This window comes from Drosophila simulans, chromosome 2R (genome assembly GCF_016746395.2).
Source record: "Drosophila simulans strain w501 chromosome 2R, Prin_Dsim_3.1, whole genome shotgun sequence".
In the NCBI taxonomy this organism is placed as follows: domain Eukaryota; kingdom Metazoa; phylum Arthropoda; class Insecta; order Diptera; family Drosophilidae; genus Drosophila; species Drosophila simulans.
Window position 1 is genome coordinate 2,796,382 of NC_052521.2, and position 20,739 is coordinate 2,817,120.

General features: G+C 36.3%; 1 protein-coding gene and 1 long non-coding RNA gene across 5 annotated transcripts; one reads left to right on the forward strand and one right to left on the reverse strand.

Annotated features, from left to right (window-relative positions):
- Nucleotides 1-6,276: 6,276 nt before the first annotated feature.
- LOC6725079 (protein gustavus) lies at nucleotides 6,277-14,302 on the forward strand. Of its 4 annotated transcripts, none has more exons than XM_016173406.3 (3): nucleotides 6,277-6,425; nucleotides 11,231-12,120; nucleotides 13,893-14,302. In XM_016173406.3, coding segments are annotated over exons 1-3 (1,032 nt in total). In that variant the 5' UTR covers nucleotides 6,277-6,423; the 3' UTR covers nucleotides 14,033-14,302. The 4 variants fall into 4 exon arrangements, with proteins under 4 accessions (XP_016026005.1, XP_002106107.1, XP_039147446.1 ...); XM_002106071.4 differs by lacking the exon at nucleotides 6,277-6,425 and adding an exon at nucleotides 10,611-10,901; XM_039291512.2 differs by lacking the exon at nucleotides 6,277-6,425 and adding an exon at nucleotides 11,070-11,146.
- A 1,659-nt stretch (nucleotides 14,303-15,961) lies between these two features.
- LOC123327129 lies at nucleotides 15,962-17,173 on the reverse strand. Its single transcript, XR_006541602.1, has 2 exons — nucleotides 16,771-17,173; nucleotides 15,962-16,703 (listed from the first exon to the last, which is right to left on the reverse strand). It is a non-coding gene; the product is annotated as an uncharacterized LOC123327129 (long non-coding RNA).
- Between the last annotated feature and the right edge of the window lie 3,566 nt (nucleotides 17,174-20,739).

The window sequence follows — 20,739 nt, forward strand, 5'->3', positions numbered from 1 at the left end:
AGTCCAGACTGCTTATGTACCTCGCCTCCGTAAACTTTTCCAGGATGTAGTTAATCATCGGTATCGGTAATTCAATCGATTTTCCAAAAAACGTTTTGCTACGCCCACAAACCGCACAAAACTTTTGAAAAATGTATAATAATTAGTAGTGTAAATTCCTATCGAATATCCAAAAAACTTTTTAAACCAAACCACCCAAAACTGCCACTGCCACACTTTGGAAAATGTTTTGATATTATTTAATATATTTATTTGTGTTGTTAATTTCTATCGATTTTCCAAACAAGAACGTGGTAAACAGAAAATCACAATAGGATCGAAACATCCGTAAATCTCCACTGGAGATCAGGATGGAGTTATTGAATAATCAACGCTTTTCATGCACTGAATCTGGTAACCTAAGCACAATAACTACGACGGCAACATTTACATGTGTTACTTGCAATACTACATCTACTACAGCAATCAGTAGTCTGATGCGCAAAACCTTTTGACGAAAGAGAGGAAGCGGGAGACAAATTTATAACCCAACCTTAGCGCTAAAAGAGCTGTCAGAGACGCGAAGCTGGAGCCATCCTCAGCAACAATTAGGAAGGCAAACACAAACAATAAGTTTGCCATGCTAGACATGGAATTGGACGCAACCAGTAATGGTATAGAAATTCCACAAGTTTCTAATGATGGCGCTGCCACCTTGTGTACATTGGCCGCTCCAAATATTCCCAATGATGACTGCGTACCAAATAAGACATCCAACAGACCACAACAGTATACTGATAAGAAGAATTCTTATAAACAATCAAAACCACCGCAAATAGAACTGCGAATTACCAACCTTAATGATCTCTTTGCTCATTACGGAGGTCACTAGCCTAGATAATATAAGAATATTTCCCAAAGACGTTGATACTTATAGAGCCATTGTTAATTCTTTGGATAGTTCGGGAATTGAATTCCATACGTACAAACGTACATATTCTTCATTAATATAAAGTCATATGCAAATATAAATGACATACGATATTAACACACTATGCCGACAGAAAATGCGGATGGAAAAAATGCGTAAGTCTTCGGAAATTGCTCAATGCATACGTTGTCAGGAATTCGGACATACAGCTAAATACTGTCGTCATCGCAATTGTGCTCGCTGTGGCGAAAATCACTTAACCAAGTTATGCGGGCTTCCCAATGATCAGCCAACAGCCTATCAGTGGAGGAAATCATTCGGCAAGTTACAAACGCTTACAAATGGGCACTATAAGGAAGCAACAACCTAAGCAAGACATGTTAGATAAAAGTGCAACAAACCAATAAGAACCCCAGCAAAAACAGCAGCATGCAATAGCTAGCACTCCCAAGGCCCATAGTTGTACCTTGTCCTACGCAGCTATTACAAAAATGGCAATACAACGGCACAGCCTCGTCTACGTAATGTACAATTAAAGGGAATTGATATTAAACAGTATCACCCGCTTGAAGTTCAGTCAATATTAGCACAGCAGCATGAACAATATACGAATTGGCAGCAAAAGCTTCAACAGCAGCAATTGCTATCGTGGCTACAGCAGCAGCACCAGGAGCAACAACAACAATACAGGCTGAATAGTCACCGACTCGAACGTCTGGAAAAAATCGTTTCTGAAATGGCCAATATACTCAAGCAACGGACTGAGGATACATCGGCTCTCCGACTCCATAGTAACACTTTAAGATCCCAATGAACCCTCTGGAGATTCTTATCTGGAATGTAAATGGTATTTCATGAAGAGCCAGGGAAGTGGGGCTCTTCGCACACAACAACTGCGTTGTCATTCTTCTTCTAAACGAGATCAGACTGAACAGAGGGAACACAGTTAAGATACATGGGTACAGCATTTATTCCGCATCCAAACCTTCAAACCATAATCACGGAATGGGAGGAGCAGCAGTACTGGTGAGGAGCTTTCTTCGTCATTTCCCGCAAAAAGTTATCGAAACGAGAAATATTCAGATATCTTCAGTTAAGGTCTCCACCGGGCTGGGAGGTCCACCAACAAATATGTCAAATAGTAGTGACGCTTCAGTGACATATTTGTCTCTTGTGGCCAAAGGTATCTAGTTGGTGGTATTTGCGAAAACTGGGATCTAGGCTTCATGTAGCCCTTGTTGCTACTCTACAAACAGAAGGTGCCTATGTAAGGCCATGCTCTCGGTTAATAAACATCAGAACTGATCTTATTGTTATTAGACAACATCTGGAAAACTCTTTTCAATAATATACGTTTCTGAGCTCTAAGGTTCTGAGCTTATGCTTCTTCTTTGGAACTCTTTTTATTTTAATAAAATTTTAATTTTCACCTAAAATTGGTGTTTAGGCAATGAGCTTTTTCATTAGTTTTTGAATTATTAAAACTTATTGTTCAAATCGAAGCGGAACAGAAAGGAACTTAATTAATGCACTTTAACCTCATCTGTTGAGGAGTCTCTCCATAGAATGACTTGCAAGTAGCTGTTCTGGTGCGAAATCCTTACAAAGCGATACATTTTTCAGATGTCCCCTGTAATGACAACAAGGTGCGAACGAAACCGGATTTCATACATATGAAACAGCTTGGGCTGGATAACTGGACCCGACATGAACAGATCATTAACAGAGTAACCAGAAGACGTAGACGTGGATCCGTCAAAGACGGCTAGAAGCTTAGTTGTAGATCAATCTTTTTCATGACAGTGATGCGGACAGAAATGTCGCCAAGAACTGACCAGGGATGAAGGAACAAGAGACATATGCCTAAGGCCCAGATACTCCCTTATGAATGCAAAATATTGATACCAATTAAGGTACCAATTAAGCTTCACCTGAAGAGATAGAAACCTCCGCATGGCCTGCTGATAGGAATCTCCCAAAAGCTACAAGCCTAATTTGGCCGGCAACCGGACGGTATAATCACCAGACGGCTTGCGGGCGAAGTCCTCACGAAGCGCGCCTCACAGTCTAACTTTTCCTTTGAAGACTGAACTATTGTGTCCGGACAACTTCCAACCACATCAACATCAAGTCTTCCATTATCATTGTCCTTAGGGTTCTGGGATGGAAGCTATTAGGGATGTGCCACTTGGCCGCACACAAGCTCCAGATACAACCATCCCAAACGAGTTGTCTGTATTAGCGGCAACCCTGGCAATATTTTCCAGTGCCCGATATCAATGTTGAAGCTTGTCCGCTGATCAGTAATATTTGGGGCACATGTTGCAGCTATGTTTGTAGAGTAGCCCAAAGCAGTGGAACGCTGGATAATATCGACAAGAATGGGTTTTTACCCATCAGTTTCCGAAACTTCATTTTTTAAGTTTAAGCTAGTTGGCAAATCGGGATGTAATTAGATGCAATTCGGAATCAATCAATGCCCTACCGGGAATAAACGATCCATTACGGAGGCAGTGGCTAACAGCGGAATGTGACTACCGAAATCCTGGGCAATGATTGCAGTGGCATTGCTAAGACTCAACGTTGAAGGAACGAATGCATTAAGTGGCCACTGCTCGGAAGAAGAGATTGCGTTTTCAAAATGATGTCACCCGCCTCAAATACATGTAGTATCCCTTAAGTTAAGTCACCCGCCAAACCAATTAATTATTGTCCTCTCGGACAGATCTTAAATAAATAAACGCACGCTACAAAAAAAAAAAAAAATAAATAAAAAAAAAAAATTAAGATAGTTCCCGTAATTTAGAAACTGATCCATTGCCTACTGACTTCAAACCCAGAATATCCGTCATATGTGCCTGAAAGCCCAAACGCCGATTATCAAATCGGGCTTGCAATAAATCTAACGCATAGCATAGTAGCATAGTTGCTGTTCGAGATTTCCAAGGATCGGATGGTATCCAACGCAGAATCTTTCAAACCAGACTTTAGGTGCAGTAACTTATTAATGTTGGTAAGGTCTGGTTGACTGTCTTTAATACTCAAACAAATTTCTGTCCAGTTCCCGCTGAATACTGGAAGCGAAAAAGGCGGCAATGCAAGCGACCTATATCGCGACTGATGCCGTGGATAACAGCAATTATTCGGCGTGACACCTTCGGCAAGCGTGGAATGCGAAGCAAAATAGGCATTACGCTTGGCTATTTACGCTCGTATTTGTATTTCGTCGAAGTTTTCACTGAACTTTTTGCCAATTTCGGCAAACTCCAGTTCTATAAGCTCGTTGTAAAGTTTCTCAAAGCTCGTCGATTTGTTTCAGTCTCACAGGCAGCGGTTGTTCATCGCAGCCGCTTAGCGTCTCATTTCACAAAGATAATTTCAACCTTTGAACTCTTGCGTGCAGTTGACTTACGCTTCAAAAAGTCCACTCTGTTTAGGCTGATTTCATTGGGCATGGCAAATAGATTCAATAGCAACACAGCGCGAACACGAAATAAGAGTACGAAAGACAAACAGCTAACAGCAACTAAGCAAACGGCAGTATATTTTAAATATATATGTATAATTACAAGTTCGCAATATTCATAAGTTAAAAAAAAATATAATTTTTATTAAATGAATAATTACAATCTTTTATTTTTAGAAGAACACCGACTGTTTTCATATAGTTATAGTTATCAAGTTTGTGAGTCCGAACTTGAACGTGGAAAAGTGACAATTAAGTGAGGGCTTAGGCAAGAAATGTTTAGCTTAGGCGATGGATGTTAAGTCTACTAGTGGGTGACTTATCTGAAGTTCTCAGACCAAAGACACTAGAATAGAATATTCTAGTATTCTGACTTACTGACTACAAATGCTGTAGAGATAGCAACATATGCTGATCATACTGCTATTATAGCCACGATAGGGTCGTCAAGATCATTCGACAACGTGTTTGGGACGTGTTTCCACGTCATGTTTTAACAATTTCGGATTTAAGATTCCCAGCCTCATGGAGGCTACGACTGAAACAAGTAATATACACAAAACGACAACCCAAAAACTTCGCAATTAAAATCAATGACAATCAAATATTATTACACCCATATGCCAAGTACCTTGGAATAACTATTGACTCAAATCTAACATGGAAACAGCACATTCTAAATAAACGAAATGAAATAAAAAACAAATTTCGACAACTTAACTTCGTAATAGGAAAAAACTCAAAACTAGAATTACATAATAAAATTTCAATATACAAGGCGATAATAAAACCAATATGGAGGTATGGAATATAACTCTAGGGAACTGCCAGTAAATCCCACTTACAGCTAATTCAGGGAACGCAATTGAAAATGCTCAGAATAATCACAAAAGCCGAATGGTACATTAGAAACGAAGATATCCATAATAATTTAAACATAAAAACGGTCAACGAAACTATTAAAAAAAAGCAGCAAAAAACACACAAATCAACTACTTAGCCACCAAAACTCAAACTTGAGACAAATACCGATGACAGAGTTTGAACCAAGAAGATTAAAATTTAATTCCAACAGAATTAAATTATTAATGTATTAGCGTATCCTTGCACTGGGAAGGGCCGCTTCTTTTATTTTTCGCATCTAGTCAACCAATTACTTATTGTTATTTTTTAAGAACAGATTGTAACTTAAAAGTAAATTAAATAAAAAAAAAAAAAAAAAAAATCCCAGCCTAGTTAACTGGACTCACGTACTAAATTCTTTGAAAAGTATGTAACAGGCACTTAAAGTATATATATTCTTGATCAGTGTCAAAGACGAGTCGATCTAGCTATGTCCGTCTGTCCGTATCGAGATCTCAGGAACTATTAAAGCTAGAAGATTGAGATTCAGTATACAGATTCTAGAGACATAGGCTCAGCGCAAGTTTGTTGCCACACCCACGCTAACGCCCACAAACCGCTTCAAACTGTCACACCCACCATTTTGTACCACCATTTTTTTAAATTAATATTGTTCCGAGCCAAAAAGAAAAACCAAACCTTTTTCTAAAACTTTTTATTGCAGTTGCACTACCTAATATTATGACCGATTTTTAACTGCTTTGCAGCTTTAAACTTATCAAGTTACGTTTACGAATTGGGGTCCATCAGGCACCTTTAATTTAAAAAATTTGTAATTTGGTGATAAAATTAGGAACTTTTTCATTAGAAATGTAAGTCAGTTTAAATAGATTTTCAAATTTGTTTAATTTCGATTATGTTTTGCTACGCATGTCTTGAAACGGCTTGACTTAGAAAGTCTTTGCAAAACTGCAGTCTTTGAAGTTATTTATATAAATTATATCATTTCGAAGATTTATCAGTCCTCAAAAATCCCACTCATTCCGCACATGACAAAAATCGTTACATGTCACAACACTGTTGATGTACGTGTATATGTGGATATACAAACAAATGAATGTTTTGTGCATCAAAGGTTCCTGAGTGATATTTTGCTTTATGTGTTGTTTTATTTTAATCATAGCAAATCGACAAGATAAAAGTAATGTAAGTTTCACAGGAACTGATAAATGAGATTCATACAAATCTAAGCGTCGGCATTGATAAATTTATTGTAAATTTGGAATGTAAGAACATATGTATGTTCATATTTATAAACGTTTATCAAATAAAATTTCGAGTTATGTGATGCAAATAATTATATGTGAAAACCTGTCTGTACATATTGAATTTCATATATTCAGTCTCCTCGGATTGAATCGGTATGAGCGTACGAAAGTTCTTCATAAGAATATTAATTAGGAGTGACACCGATATCTTCAAAAATACACACATACGTAATTGCACACAATCTTAAAGATTTGTTGGAAAATATTTAAAAGCGAAGGAAACGTTTATCTAATGCATAAAGTACTTGTATATAAATAACTATATTATTGATCAGGATTACTAGACAAGTCGATCTTGCCATGTGCTTCAGTTATACGATGAACTTTTCTCGAATTTGTTTTATGAGATGTACCGATTCGTCGGTGCATAAACAACTTTTCATTTATTTTCTATTAACTTTAAAAGTAACGTTGAATCAATATGAAATTTTGGTTATTGCATAAAAATTACATTTAAACCAAGACTGCATCTCTACTTTCCTTTTAAAAGCTAACGTGCTGGCTTAACTCAAAGAAGGCGGCGTAAGCCGCTTTCACTCTTGCATATCGTTAATTCACACACACGTATATTCCCGAAACCCACAATGTAACGTTTACTTTAACTTACTTTACAACATCCTTTAGTCTTTCAGATTATTACTATATATATATAAAGTATATATATTCTTGATCAGGATCAATAGCCTATTCAATCTGGCCATGTCAGTCTGTCCGTATGAACGTCGAGATCTCAGGAACTATAAAAGCTGGAAGGTTGAGAATCAGCATACAGATTCTAGAGACATAGACACAAGCCCATAACCCATGTTGCCTTGCCCAATCTAACGCCCACAAACCGCACAAAACTGCCACGCCCCCACTTTTGAAAATGTATTGATATTCTTTCACATTTTTATTAGTCTTGTTAATTTCTATCGATTTCAAAAAAACAAATTGCCACGCCACTCTAACGCCCTTAAACCGCAAAAAACTGCCACGGCCACATTTTTTAACAAATTTCTGGATATTTTTTATAATTTAATTAGTCTTTTAAATTTGTATCGATTTTCCAAAACACGTCAAATCAATACTATTTTTTGCATTGCTATAATTATTTGAATATCGCATAGAAATAGTAGTAGCCGAATATACATATTTACATAATATCACATTATACATTTCAAAAAAGACATTATTATAGAAAAATTGTCAGTAATTCATCTTGCGTAAAAATAAAGAAGACAATGATTGTTGGTTTTTATTATTATGTTTTAATAATATGTTTTTTTTTTTGCAATAACCAGTTTCTTATTATTTATTTTATAAATGCTTGTGTTTTTATTATTTTTTTGAAATGTATTTTTTTATTTGGAAAATAAATTCCAGATCGCAAATTTATTTAATTTATAAGTTGAAAAATTGACGTTGATGTTAAAGTATGTCGGCAGTCCCGTATTAGTAATCATAATCACAAATTATAATATGAAACTGTTACTTAATTAAAAAAAAAAAAACACTTCTTTAAAAAAAATAAATAGTCAAGGTATACATTTTTAAATAGTATTTGAGTAGATCATTTTGCAACGAAATTGCCTGAAACTCGAAATATGTAATTGCGGTTCGTAGAACAAAATTAATTTCGGCCCGAAAATCGTCTTCTAGCACAAGTACGCACTTACTCGTTTATTTCTTTTAAGTACGTTCTATTTTTAGATTTTATACGCTCTCAATTTTACGCGAACGGATAGAGAGCAATTTTGGTCGTCAACAAAAAAGTGGATGCATAGTCCAAACCAATGAATGGTCGTTACGCATCTTTTTATTCTATTGTGTTTGCTTTAACCCGGTCACTAAGTTCAAATCAATAAGGAATTCAATAAGACAATTTGGAAATCTTGATATACAAGCCATAGGCATAGGAATGATACGAATAAAAGAAAGATGTTAGACATTTCTTTAAGTGGTTGGCACGCACTAGGTATAAGTAGCCTTGATCTCGAAATCTACATTTTTTTTCGATTTCCTTTTGATTTTCCTTTTTACTTGCGAATTTCTATCGATACGCTCACTAAGTTTTGAAATATCTTCCTAGCACACAGCTAGGATTCATGGTAGTCTTGAGAATCTGTGATTGTTATGAATATTATAAACTAGTACTAGGTGTTTTAAATTCGATAGTATTTGTTTCACAGTACATAAAAAAATATCTCTTCATAATGTACTACCATATGTAATAAATATTTAAATTTGCTTATATTCGAGTCTTAAGTGTGAAAGCATTGGAAAAAACGATTCATATAAAAATTGGAAAGAGACAGAAAAGAATCGCGAGGCATTTTTGCTGCACTTGCTATATAATTTTTTATTTCTTGTGTTATATTATAAATTATAAATTTTGTGGCTGCTTTTAAATTATGGTTGCTATTTCGCCTCTAAGTAACAATATATTATTAAAATCAATACAAAAAATATTTTGATTATTCTTCGTTATTTTTTCTTTGTCTTGTAATTTTTTATCAGTTACCAAAACACCGTGGTCACGCCTCTTCTTTCACTTATAAAACGCCCAAAACATTCACGCCCACACGTTAAAAAAACATTTAAAATTTTTCTCATTTTATTCCCCAATATCTATCGATATCCCAGAAAATGATTTTACCGTTCACATTCCCCATTATGAAAAATATAAAATATTTTGCAAAAGTGTGGACGTGGCAGTTTTGGGCGGTTTTAGCGCGTGGCAAAAGGTTTTTTTTTTGCAAATTGATAAAAATTTACAGGACTAGAAAATCTTTTAAAAAAATACAACACATTTTTCAAACGTGTGAGCATGACAGTTTTGTGCTGTTTATGGGCTTAAGAGTGAGCGTGTACAAAATGATTTTGTCATACCGATAAAAATTTTCAAAACAAGTAATTAAACAAAAAATAAACATAACATTTTTCGAATGTGTCAAGGTTGTTGGTGACTTCATGCACCTTCTTAGCCATTTTTGGGGTCGAATTTTCTTGCTTTGCGGATGTGTAGCGGGTAGAAATTTAAAAGCGGAACCAAATTAACGGTGTCTACTTTCAGGACTAACTCTACGACAATTCCGAGGCACCGAAAAAAAAGTAGCAAATACAGAGTCCCGACAAAAAAAGTTCTAATAACTCCGATGGAGATTTAAGCTAAACTTTCCAAAATAGCCACGAATTTAAAGAATGGGTCAAAGACCTATTTCCATAGATCGAAAAAGATTATTCTGGAGCTGGCGGCAGAGCAATGCGAAAGGCTTAATCATAGCTCGTATAGTATACTTTTAGGGTTCGAGTAAATGTACATATACTTCGATTATAATGTTGTGACCAATTTCAATACAGTTATTCTTTCTTATGTTTTTACTGTATAGGTTAATTAACATTATGTATTGTCATTGTGTAGCGGGTTGCGAGTCATAATACGACGAACTCTATTCGTTTGACCATATGGCAAACAAATAGTTGCGAATATGACTTTAAAATTAAAAATTTACTGATTGCAGCTAAATTTTCATTTTAATGAAAACGCAGTTGTGTCATTCCAAAGCGCAAGTGTAATGCTGTTCCACTTTTTGTTTTAATTTAGAAAAAAGAAACGAAGACTAATATTTCCACTAGCCTTACCATAGGGGTATGTAAAAATGCTATTAAAAGCCCGAAATTGTTATAGAAACCTTAAATAACTTGTTTTGCTCATTAATGACAGAAGGACACGATATAGGAATATATATCTTTTTAATTCGTTTCCGATCTTATTGCTCTGGAAATGCATACTTTATCGTAGATTTCTATGCAATGTGCAATGTGTTCTATAATCTGCATGTTGCATCCCCAGATCTAGATTCTAGACGTCATTGTATCTTTGGAACAACATAAGTGTCAACATAATCAGTTTATCACACAAACTAGAAGTCCGCGAAATTGTAGTATTAATTAGGCAACTTAAGATATCTAATTTACGATAATCTCTTACTAGATTTGCAAAAACGAAAATTGAGCATTGAGAATGTTTAGTATTTAACAAAAATTGTGCCGTGTATTCCGCCCAAAAGAAATCTTTTATGATTAATGCCATAAGCACCCTGTTTTGTTGGCTCGGTTTTGTAATACTGTATGTAAGCCTACATATATTGTGATCGGACAACCCGTGTGTTATCTTGAATAACAAATTTTTTTATTTACGTTGAAAATAGTTGTTTGTTTCGTTTATATTTTAAATACTCTCTACATATTTCTGTGCATAATGAACATTACGATTTCACAACTAAGTAAGAAAAGAAATTAACTTCACTCGGTGACGCCATTTTGTCCAATTTTTGTATACTGCTTTATAAATGGAATTTGGTAAAAAAAGGTAAATTTTATTCAAGTTTATGGCCAATTTAAGTAATAAATGCTCCACATACTTTTTGTGTTTTGACAAAAGTTTAAAATATGTAAATATGTACGAAATGTTTTATAATATTAACCAGTTTATCTGTATTATTGTTTAAAGGTAATGTAAAGTACATGGAATGTAGAAGTGTCTTCAACGCGAATGCACATATGCATATACATGTCTATGTATGTATGTATATGTATGTTTATATGTTTTTATATGTACGTATGTATGCTCTTTTATGTGTATACATAACGTATTTCATTTCAAGGTAACACAAAATCGTTAATTTTCTTTCTTTTAAGGTATAAGGGTGGTCGGACACCTTCTATTAGGTCCAGTGAAAGGCGTCGTCCTCAAAGTGTTTCATCTATATCCACACTATCCCCGAGAGTTGTTTTGTCAAGATTGGAACCAAGGGAGTTTGAACGTCTTCGACTATCCTACAAAATTGCAATCGACCAAAGAAGATCCAGAAGCTGCCGTGGCATGAACATGGGTCAAAAAATTAGTGGCGGAGTCAAAACAGTTAGTCGCAATGATTCACAGTCTACATTCAAACCAATAATACCAAGAGAGTTGCAAGCTGATTTCGTTAAACCAGCACGAATCGATATATTGCTTGATATGCCGCCAGCATCTCGAGATCTTCAATTAAAGCATTCATGGAACTCCGAAGATCGGTCTCTTAACATTTTTGTAAAAGAGGACGACAAGTTGACATTTCATAGGCACCCAGTGGCTCAAAGTACTGATTGTATTCGCGGAAAAGTCGGACTTACAAAGGGATTGCATATTTGGGAAATTTACTGGCCAACAAGGCAAAGAGGAACCCACGCTGTTGTCGGGGTATGCACTGCAGATGCACCTTTACATTCAGTTGGCTACCAAAGTTTAGTTGGATCAACTGAACAAAGTTGGGGCTGGGACTTAGGAAGAAATAAATTATACCATGACTCAAAAAACTGCGCTGGAGTTACATATCCAGCCATTCTTAAAAACGACGAAGCTTTTTTAGTTCCAGATAAGTTCTTAGTAGCGTTAGATATGGACGAAGGAACACTAAGCTTCATTGTTGATCAGCAGTACCTCGGTATTGCGTTTAGAGGACTGCGAGGAAAAAAACTATATCCAATTGTTTCGGCGGTTTGGGGACACTGTGAAATAACAATGCGTTACATTGGTGGATTAGATCGTGAGTAAATTTGATATATTACATACATATAAGATATACCAGATTATATGAAAAATACGAGTATATGGGCATAAAGTACATTCATTTATTGTTAATCGTTGTCTCGGAAACTATGCGAGCTAAAAAGTTATGATTAGGTATGCAGATTTAATTAGGGAATATGGTGTGCAAGTTCGAAAATGCTTTTTGATTTCTATTAATATGCTCTGATAGGGCTGAGTACATCCCTTGAATATTTAAACTAAATTTGTTTAGCCTTGCAGAGGGATGTACATATGTGTCATGTATGTATGTACATACATATATATTTCAGTATATATGCATTTACATCTAATAATATAAGTAGAAATATACCTATTATATTAATACCTATTTGATATTTATCACTTTTTTGAGAAAAATATTTTCAGTTGTTATTTGATCATATATATTCTTATTGAATAATATGAAATAGAAATATTAAACAAAGGAGAATGCTAAAGTCGAGTTGTCCGACTGTCGTTACTCGTTAGTGGAAATTTCATAATTTTTCTGGGACATCGAAAGAAATTGGTGAATAAAGTGAGAAAAATTTAAAAATTGTTTCAAAATATAAATGTGACCGTTTTGGTCGTTTTTTTGGTATACGAACAGACGGCCAGGCTAGATCGACTCGGCTCTTGATCCTGATCAAGAATATGTATACTCTATATAGTCGGGAACGCTTCCTTCTGCCTGTTACATACTTTTCAACGAATCTAGTATACCCTTTTACTCTACGAGTAACAGGTATAAAAGGAAGCGGGTATAAAAATAGATATAGTTTCGTTATTTTTAATCAAATAGTTTTTTCATGCACTTGACACTTTTAAAATATATTTCTATTTTAGTTTTTGCTTTCTCAAAGTCTGCATTCCCTCAACTGGGATGTACCGTATGGAGTCTATTTTGATTCCGATCGTTGTCACTACCAACGTGCAAGTCCAATTATTGTTCGACGTGAAAAGGCTTAAAAATAACATATTTGCTTCTGTTATAAAATAGCACAACACCTAATCTCTAAATGGTTTAGTTTGTAAAAGCAGTTTGTAGTAAAGACCGTTGCACATTGCTTTTGCCGAAGCGGAATGCGTTGCTCGGCCGGCACGAGTGGCATTCCGGTGGCATTGTACCCCTCCGACTTGCTTTTGGAGGTTGTGAGTTGTGTCACTTTTCATATGGATTGTGTAAATCTGTGCTCTTTTTTAAAAGTTCTGCGGCTTGGTTTCGTACATATTCGTTTACCTTTGCAGCATAATCCACTGGTGTGATTATGATTATATTATTCATCATAAATATTATTGATTAGAATCACTAGCCAAGTCGATCTGGACATTGCCCTTGATCGTCAAGATCTCGGCTAAACAAGATTGGAGATGCAGATTCCAGAAACCTAGACGCAGCGAAAGTTGGTTAACTGATTTTGCCATGTACACAAGCTGGCCAAGCTGTTACGCTCCCACTTAAAGAATGTTATGATATTTTTCTATTTTCTTATAATTTACTATAGAGATCTCAAAAAACTTTTTGCCACGCCCACTCTAATGCCCACATATCCCCAATGTCAGAGAACTGGTAACGGGTATCTGATAGTCGGGGAACTCGACTATAGCACTCTGTTTTGTTTTAAATTAATTTCTGATTACATGATCATTGCGAAAAGTACATTAGTTATTTAGATGTCGTATGGTATTTATTAAAAAACTATATATATTTTTACAAAAAAAAACAATTTCTTACCTTTATCTTTTAAGCTGAACCGTTGCCCCTAATGGATCTTTGCCGAAGAACAATTCGTCAAAAAATTGGCCGCACAAACTTGGAGGAGCACATTCAACAGCTTCAACTTCCTTTATCAATGAAAACATATTTATTGTATAAAAACCGCAGATAATAGTTTTGTTAAGTAGATGGAGGAGCAATTTCAATTTTTGCTGCATGTGATGAAAGCAGCAAATACTAATTGTGTTAGATTATAATAGTATTAGATCAATGTTTGTCTGTCCTCCAACAGGAAAATCATAGGTATACAATTCGTAATAATACTTTACTTTAGCTATAAAGATTGATTGTATATTAAGAAGCATTCAAATAATAGTATGTACACGGAATGACATCTCATCTTGCAATAAATTGGAGAATCGTGTTTCTTCATGTAACATTATTTAAAAACTATACTCACTTCGTGTTATATAAAAAGCATATTTGTATAAATATTAAAACTTAAAAAGCGCAGTTTTAATTATATGTATGTATGTATAAATAATTCTAACAATATTTAACAAAACTAAGCTCTGAAAGTAATTGGTTTACTTTTTATAAATATATTTCGGGAGAACAACTTGAAATATCGAAAATATTTATTAAAATTTGTAAGCTGCTTTTAATTTTTAGGCAAAAGGCCTGAGGACATAGAAAATTCTGGAAGTAGCGCAAATCACAATTACAATATTGCTCTATAGTTGCTGAGTAGTATTCAATAAAATGATATTAAATTTTTACATAAAAGTATGTAACGGCCTTAACATGCAAGATTCAATATATGTTTTCCTTTAAGTGTTCATAAACAGAAATGTGTTTATGCGATGTATATTATTTCTAAACCCAAAGTAAAGCATACAATTCAAAGGTAGGTTCCTGATGTGCGAGTTTTAATTTTTGCAGACTACAATATTTGACGTGACTGCATGTATACTTCGACTTGCCACAGTGTTTCATACGGTATTTTCAAAAAATAGCATAGATCAGTAGAAAGGTATTTTACGCTTTTAGTATAAAAAATTGTGCATTGCAAAATCCATAAATTCGTATATCTTCTCTACTTACTCCCGCTACTCGTAGAGTAAAAGGGTATACTTGATTCGTTCAAGAGTATTTAACAGGCAGAAGGCGTTTCCGGCTATATAAAGTATATATATTCTTGATTAGGATCAATAGCCGAGTCGATCTGGCCATGTCCGTCCGCATGAACATCGAGATCTCAGGAACTATAAAATCTAGAAAGTTTAGATTCAGCATACAGATTCTAGAGACAAAGAAGCAGCGCAAGTTTGTTTACCTATGTTGCCACGTCCACAAATCGCACAAAACTGCCACGCCCATCCTTTTGAACCATTTTTCCAAATTTTTTCATTATTTTTATTAGATTTGTAAATTTCTATCGATTTGCGAAAAAAATGTTTGCCACGCCCACATTTTTTAACCATTTTACATTTCTTATAATTTTATTAGTCTTGTAAATTTTTATCGAGTTGCCAAAAAACTCTTTGCCTCTCTAACGCCCTAAAGCCGAACCGGTTCCGGTTTTTTTCTATTTTTTCCCCAATGTCAGAAAACTGTTGAACTTTCACATTCGGCCTTCCACTAGCTGAGTAACGCGTATCTTTAGATAGGAAATGATGATGAATGAATGATTTTTTGTCATTTTTTTGAAGTAACAAGTCAATAACAGCCTCCCCCCACTTGACCTGAGCGCATGGCGAGAAGCGCGCTGTTTGACATGTCCATATGTCCGTCCGTTTGATCTCAGAACTATCAAAGACAGAATGTTGACATTAAGCATGCAGCTTCCAGAGACAGAACCTGTGCACGTTTCAGATACGCGTTACTCAGCTAGGGGAAGTGAGAAGGAGAAATTTCATCATTTTTTTGGGATATCGATAGGTATTGGAAAATAAATTGAGAAAAAAATTAAAAGTTGTTCAGAAGTGTGGGCGTGACCATTTCAGGTGTAAGGAGGGGTGTGGCCAACGTGTTTTTGGTATACCGATAGAAATTGGCAGAACAAATAATAAAACAAAGGAAAATAAAAACATTTTTCAAATGTTTTTCATGTGAAAGTTTTTTGTTAAATCGGTAGAAATTAACAAGACTAACATACATACATATGAAAATTTAACGAAACATTTTCAAAAGTGTGGGCCTGGTGGCATTTTTGTCGGCGTTCGTGTTGGCGTTGCAAAAAGTTTTTGGCATATCAATAGAAATTTCCAAAAATTAATAAAATATCAGAGCAGTTTTAAAAGTGTGGCCGATCTGCGTTTCGCCATCCACCATCCATCAGCATATTTTCGATGCTGGCAGAGCAGCAGCGAAAACTCGTGCAATCCACCGTATTGATTTTTAGATTTCAGCCCAACATTGTTGCTCAGTTCAAGTTGCTAGCGCTGCAGTTTTCAGTTTGTTCCAGAGAGGCGTCTTGTTATTGCTGAAATGGGCCGCTTTTCGCGCTGATGCATGCTATGGGCGGGCGGCGCATTTCTGTCGGCACACTGCTACCGCTGCTCTGTTGTTGCTGTCGAACCAACGATGGATGACATTCCAGCTCGTCGCTGTTGCTGCTGATGTTATGGTGTATCGGCTACATTGTTGTAGGCACTTGAACTTCTGCGGGCATTAGGGCTGAAGAGGTCTAGCGGAAAGGGGGTGCCTGCTTAAACTCCTACCCACTACAAGATCTGTGTCCCACAGATCATTTGGTCTTAGGTGATGTTTCGATGGCGTTCTCCGCCTTAGATTTGCTGCGGGATCTGGATCAAGGGAGTCGCCAGGGTAGGGTCCTGGACCTAAAAGGAATGTTCAAGAAATTTCCTAATTTGCTGCCTATCACGTAACTTCCCGTTGTTTATTTACACTATGTACTGTTCTTATTCTCTTAGTCAATCTGTCTCTACTTCTATCGATCTGCTTTCCATACATAAGCTGTATGATAGGTGCTTTCACTAAGAGTTTCCAGTATTGGAAGATGAATTCTACTAGATTAATGAATGGTCACGTCCTTTGGGTTCCTTTAAAATTTGCTAGTAAACCAGCGGACAGACGGGCATGGTCAGATCCATTTGGCTTTTAATCCTAATCAAGAATATGTATTCTTTACATGGTCGGAATCGCTTCTCTCTGCCTGTTAAATACTTTTCAAATAATCTATTATACCCTTTTACTCTATACTATACTATATAAATAGCTTACCAACCGAATAATTACCTTAGAAAGCATAATAGACTACAGATGCAAAAATGAAAAATTTAGGTACGACTTAAAAAAAAAGACTCCCCTAACTATTTCACCTCAACCTTCTAACCCACTACCCCCCCTTCATACAAAATATGGGCTAATATAAGACGTTTCTGCGGACTAAAACCCGTAAAACAAATTTATGCCATCTCAAACCCGGTAAACAGTGAGACAACATTAGCTAGCAACTAAATTGATAACATACATCTTTTTGGGACACTTTTCTGACCTCTCTGGCGACTGGAACTGTTCAGAGGAGTTCCGAAAGAATACAGAAACAACTGCCAACTGCCCGAACCATAGAATAAAACACAACTTACCTCGAAATTACATATCTAAGCCCTCCAAACATGAAAAGGATCTGCCATAGGACAAATGATTAAAAAAAAACAATACATTTAAACATTTAACGAAATATTTAATAGCCAAATACCACAAGCTTTAAAACAACTCTCCCTTTTTGTGCGTTGTTCGCAGTGGTGTTTGGTGTTGTTTTTTGCATGCATATAAATTGCACTTTTCGCTCTCCCTCTCTCTCTCTTTCGCTCTTCCACACAAAATCTAAATTTCTCAGCGTGCAGACTGCTCTCGTGCGGCTCCTTTAACAGCTCGCTTGAAAGTTTTGGTCTTGTGTTTTCGTGCACGCACAGTGGTCTGATTTCAGTTGAACATGGAAACCGTAAATGTTGTCTGCTTTTATAAAAATTGTTGCCAGGTTATAAAACCTGAGCAACCAAAAATGACTTGTTGGCTATGTGATAGAATGGTGCATACTAAGTGCGCTGGTTTTAATGGCCGTACAAGTGATGACCAAGCAAAGGGTAAAAATCTAAATTACTGTTGTGATGCTTGCCTTGTGGTTGCGAACGAGATGAAATCGTTTATGCGCCAAACTAAAGGTGGCTTGAAAGAACTGATCAACAGTTTTGGCGTAGCTAGAGATAGTTTTCGTTGAGCCGATGATCTTCTTTCCGCGCTTAATTCACAGTTTAATGGCCTTAAGCTATTAGATGAATCTCCAAAGCGCAAAAAAGCCGCTGGTGGTAGGCTGCCTAAGGCCCCGCAACCACGGGCAAATGGTCAACAGGACCCCACAACTGATCAGCTGTCAATCGCAGCAAATCCGCATATGTTGCTAGAATCGGCAGCTAAAAAATATTCGGAGCCATCCACTAAACAAATTCCACTAAAGAAACTAATTTTCGTTTCTCGGCTTTCCCCTGATCAAACATCGTCGGATGTATTGTCTTATATACAAGACAAAACCAAAGCCGATAATATCAAAGTGGAAAAATTTAACTTCTCTTACGCTAGGGACATATCATCTTTCAAGATAACTGTCCCAAACGAGCTCTTTTCGACCATATGTTCGGGTGATTTTTGGCCGGATAGTATGGTGGTAACTGGTATCAACTTCAGAATTGTAAAACAGGCCCAAAAATATTCAACTACATAAAAAACTTCATGATTAACTGGAAAATAATTGTCCGTCTCGGTCCGCATATATCGAACCCATTACCCCTATTCAATGGAATCCCCCAATGCTCACCCATATCCGTAATACTATTCCTTATAGCTTTCAATAAATTATCTAACATCATATCCCTTTACAATAAAATAAAATTTAATAATAAATTTCAATAAAAACATATACAGACTTCAGCACGAACAACCACTTAAACAATATAGGGAATTGCGGTTCCTAGTCAAGGGCATTGCGAATTCTATCTAAATGCCAACATATGTTAAAAATAACATAACTGCAGTTGCAAGATAAGCTGCATTGACGTACAAATCCGTTACTTTTTTTTAAATTCTAGGTATAACAATGAACGACAAATATAAACGGAACACACACCTAAACTCCACAATAAACTAAATATTTTGAAATGCCTATCCAGTCCTAAATTGAATTGCAACACGTATACCCTCATCGATGTCGCCAAGTCAACGGTCGGTCATAGCCAAATTAGAATACGGACTGTTTCTATACGGCCACGCTCCCAAAAGCATTCTAAGCATTCAACTTCGCAATCCGTCTAGCCCTGGGAGCCCATCGCTCCACCCCAATAAGCAACATTCTCTAGAAAGCAAATATTCCCTCCCTAGAAATGAAACGAGACCTTCAAACAAAACCTTTATTTTTCCAAAAACACTACTAATAATAGACCGAACTATCAAACTTAGCCTAGAACCTAACCTAGAACCTATAACCCCACAAGCCCGAAAAACTCCACAAATACAGACCATCATGACCATACCAATTCTAATAGACACATCACTCCGAACCCATAAAAAACAAGAAACATCTCTAGAATCATCGAATACTGTACGAGCTCACAAAAAATAATCTCAAACAACATACTTTCATATTCACTGACGGTTCAGAAATTAACTGCACTATAAACATTCACCATCACAACGGAAACAGTGCAATTGGCAGTACCAATAAATCAATACGTGTAACCAAATTATACTATTAAATCTAAAAATTAAATTTAATATAAAAATTACATACTAAACTCAACAATCATTTAGCTAAATACCCAATTAAGATTAAGTACAAAGCAATTGTTAACATAGTAGCCATAGGACCTGCAGCCAGCGATATAATAATTTAACTTATATTAGTTTTGCAGACTACTTTATTATTATATTAAATAAATATATAAATTTTCAAGACATTGTTTTTTTAATCGTTGGCGTAGCGGCAACTATGAAGTATTTTTGCAATATTGTAGTCAATGCATTCTCCATGCAGTGTGAAGCTATTACAGCTTGTTTACAAAGAGCATACGCGAAATATGTTTCTGCAACATGATGGTACGCAACCGAATGCTGCGCGCTAAAAAGAAAAAACCAAACAAATATCGAAGTGCAGATCAATGAAAATCTGTTGAAAGTGAGTGAGAGTGAATATCTCGCCATACTTTCCTAATGTATGTTGCTTCTAGGTGGAGTATACAAGACGCAGTTAGCTCTTTTTTTCGCCGTTTGTAACAACAGTGGTTTGCAGAAGGAAGGTTTGCTGTTTGGGGTTGTGGGCACTGCTAGGTTGTGATAAGAACTGCTTTCTTTTCTTAGCAGAGTTTTTCCCATGCCACACAGCTCGCAACATAAGCATCGATAACTATCGATGTAACTAGCGCTACACGGAGTTTTAGCAGAACGATAAAATAATTGGTAGCTTGGAGGACGGCAGGATTCAACGCGGCACTGATGTAGTCAGCAGTTCGAACGGCTCCTTACGTGGGGCCCACGCTTTACGGGAAGTGTATATGTTTGGATCCTTTGACATTGTGTGCTTTCTATTTCCATTCCGCAGATCACAACGAGATATCCTTGGCGGGATACAGTCACAGAAGGCGTCATTGTAGATCCTCCAGCAAGTATGCATTACTCCCAACGGCCTTGACCACCCTCGCTTTCAGGAACTTTGGCACGAAGATCACTCAGCTCGAAGTTCCTCCAGAAGACTTCCTGTCCTGGCCTGGCGTGCAGTGTGCAAGCTTGCTTGTCGTAGCGCTGCCGCCTCGTCTCATAGCCGCCCTCGAGGTGTTTCTGGACTTTGGCGTTTATGACCCGGAG

Coding starts and splice junctions, on each gene's coding strand:
- LOC6725079 (XM_039291512.2), top strand. CDS start 11,085: ATGCACATATGCATATACATGTCTATGTATGTATGTATATGTATGTTT. Junction 11,147..11,230: donor ATGTTTATATGTTTTTATAT/GTACGTATGTAT, acceptor CTTTCTTTTAAG/GTATAAGGGTGGTCGGACAC. Junction 12,121..13,892: donor TTACATTGGTGGATTAGATC/GTGAGTAAATTT, acceptor TTATCTTTTAAG/CTGAACCGTTGCCCCTAATG.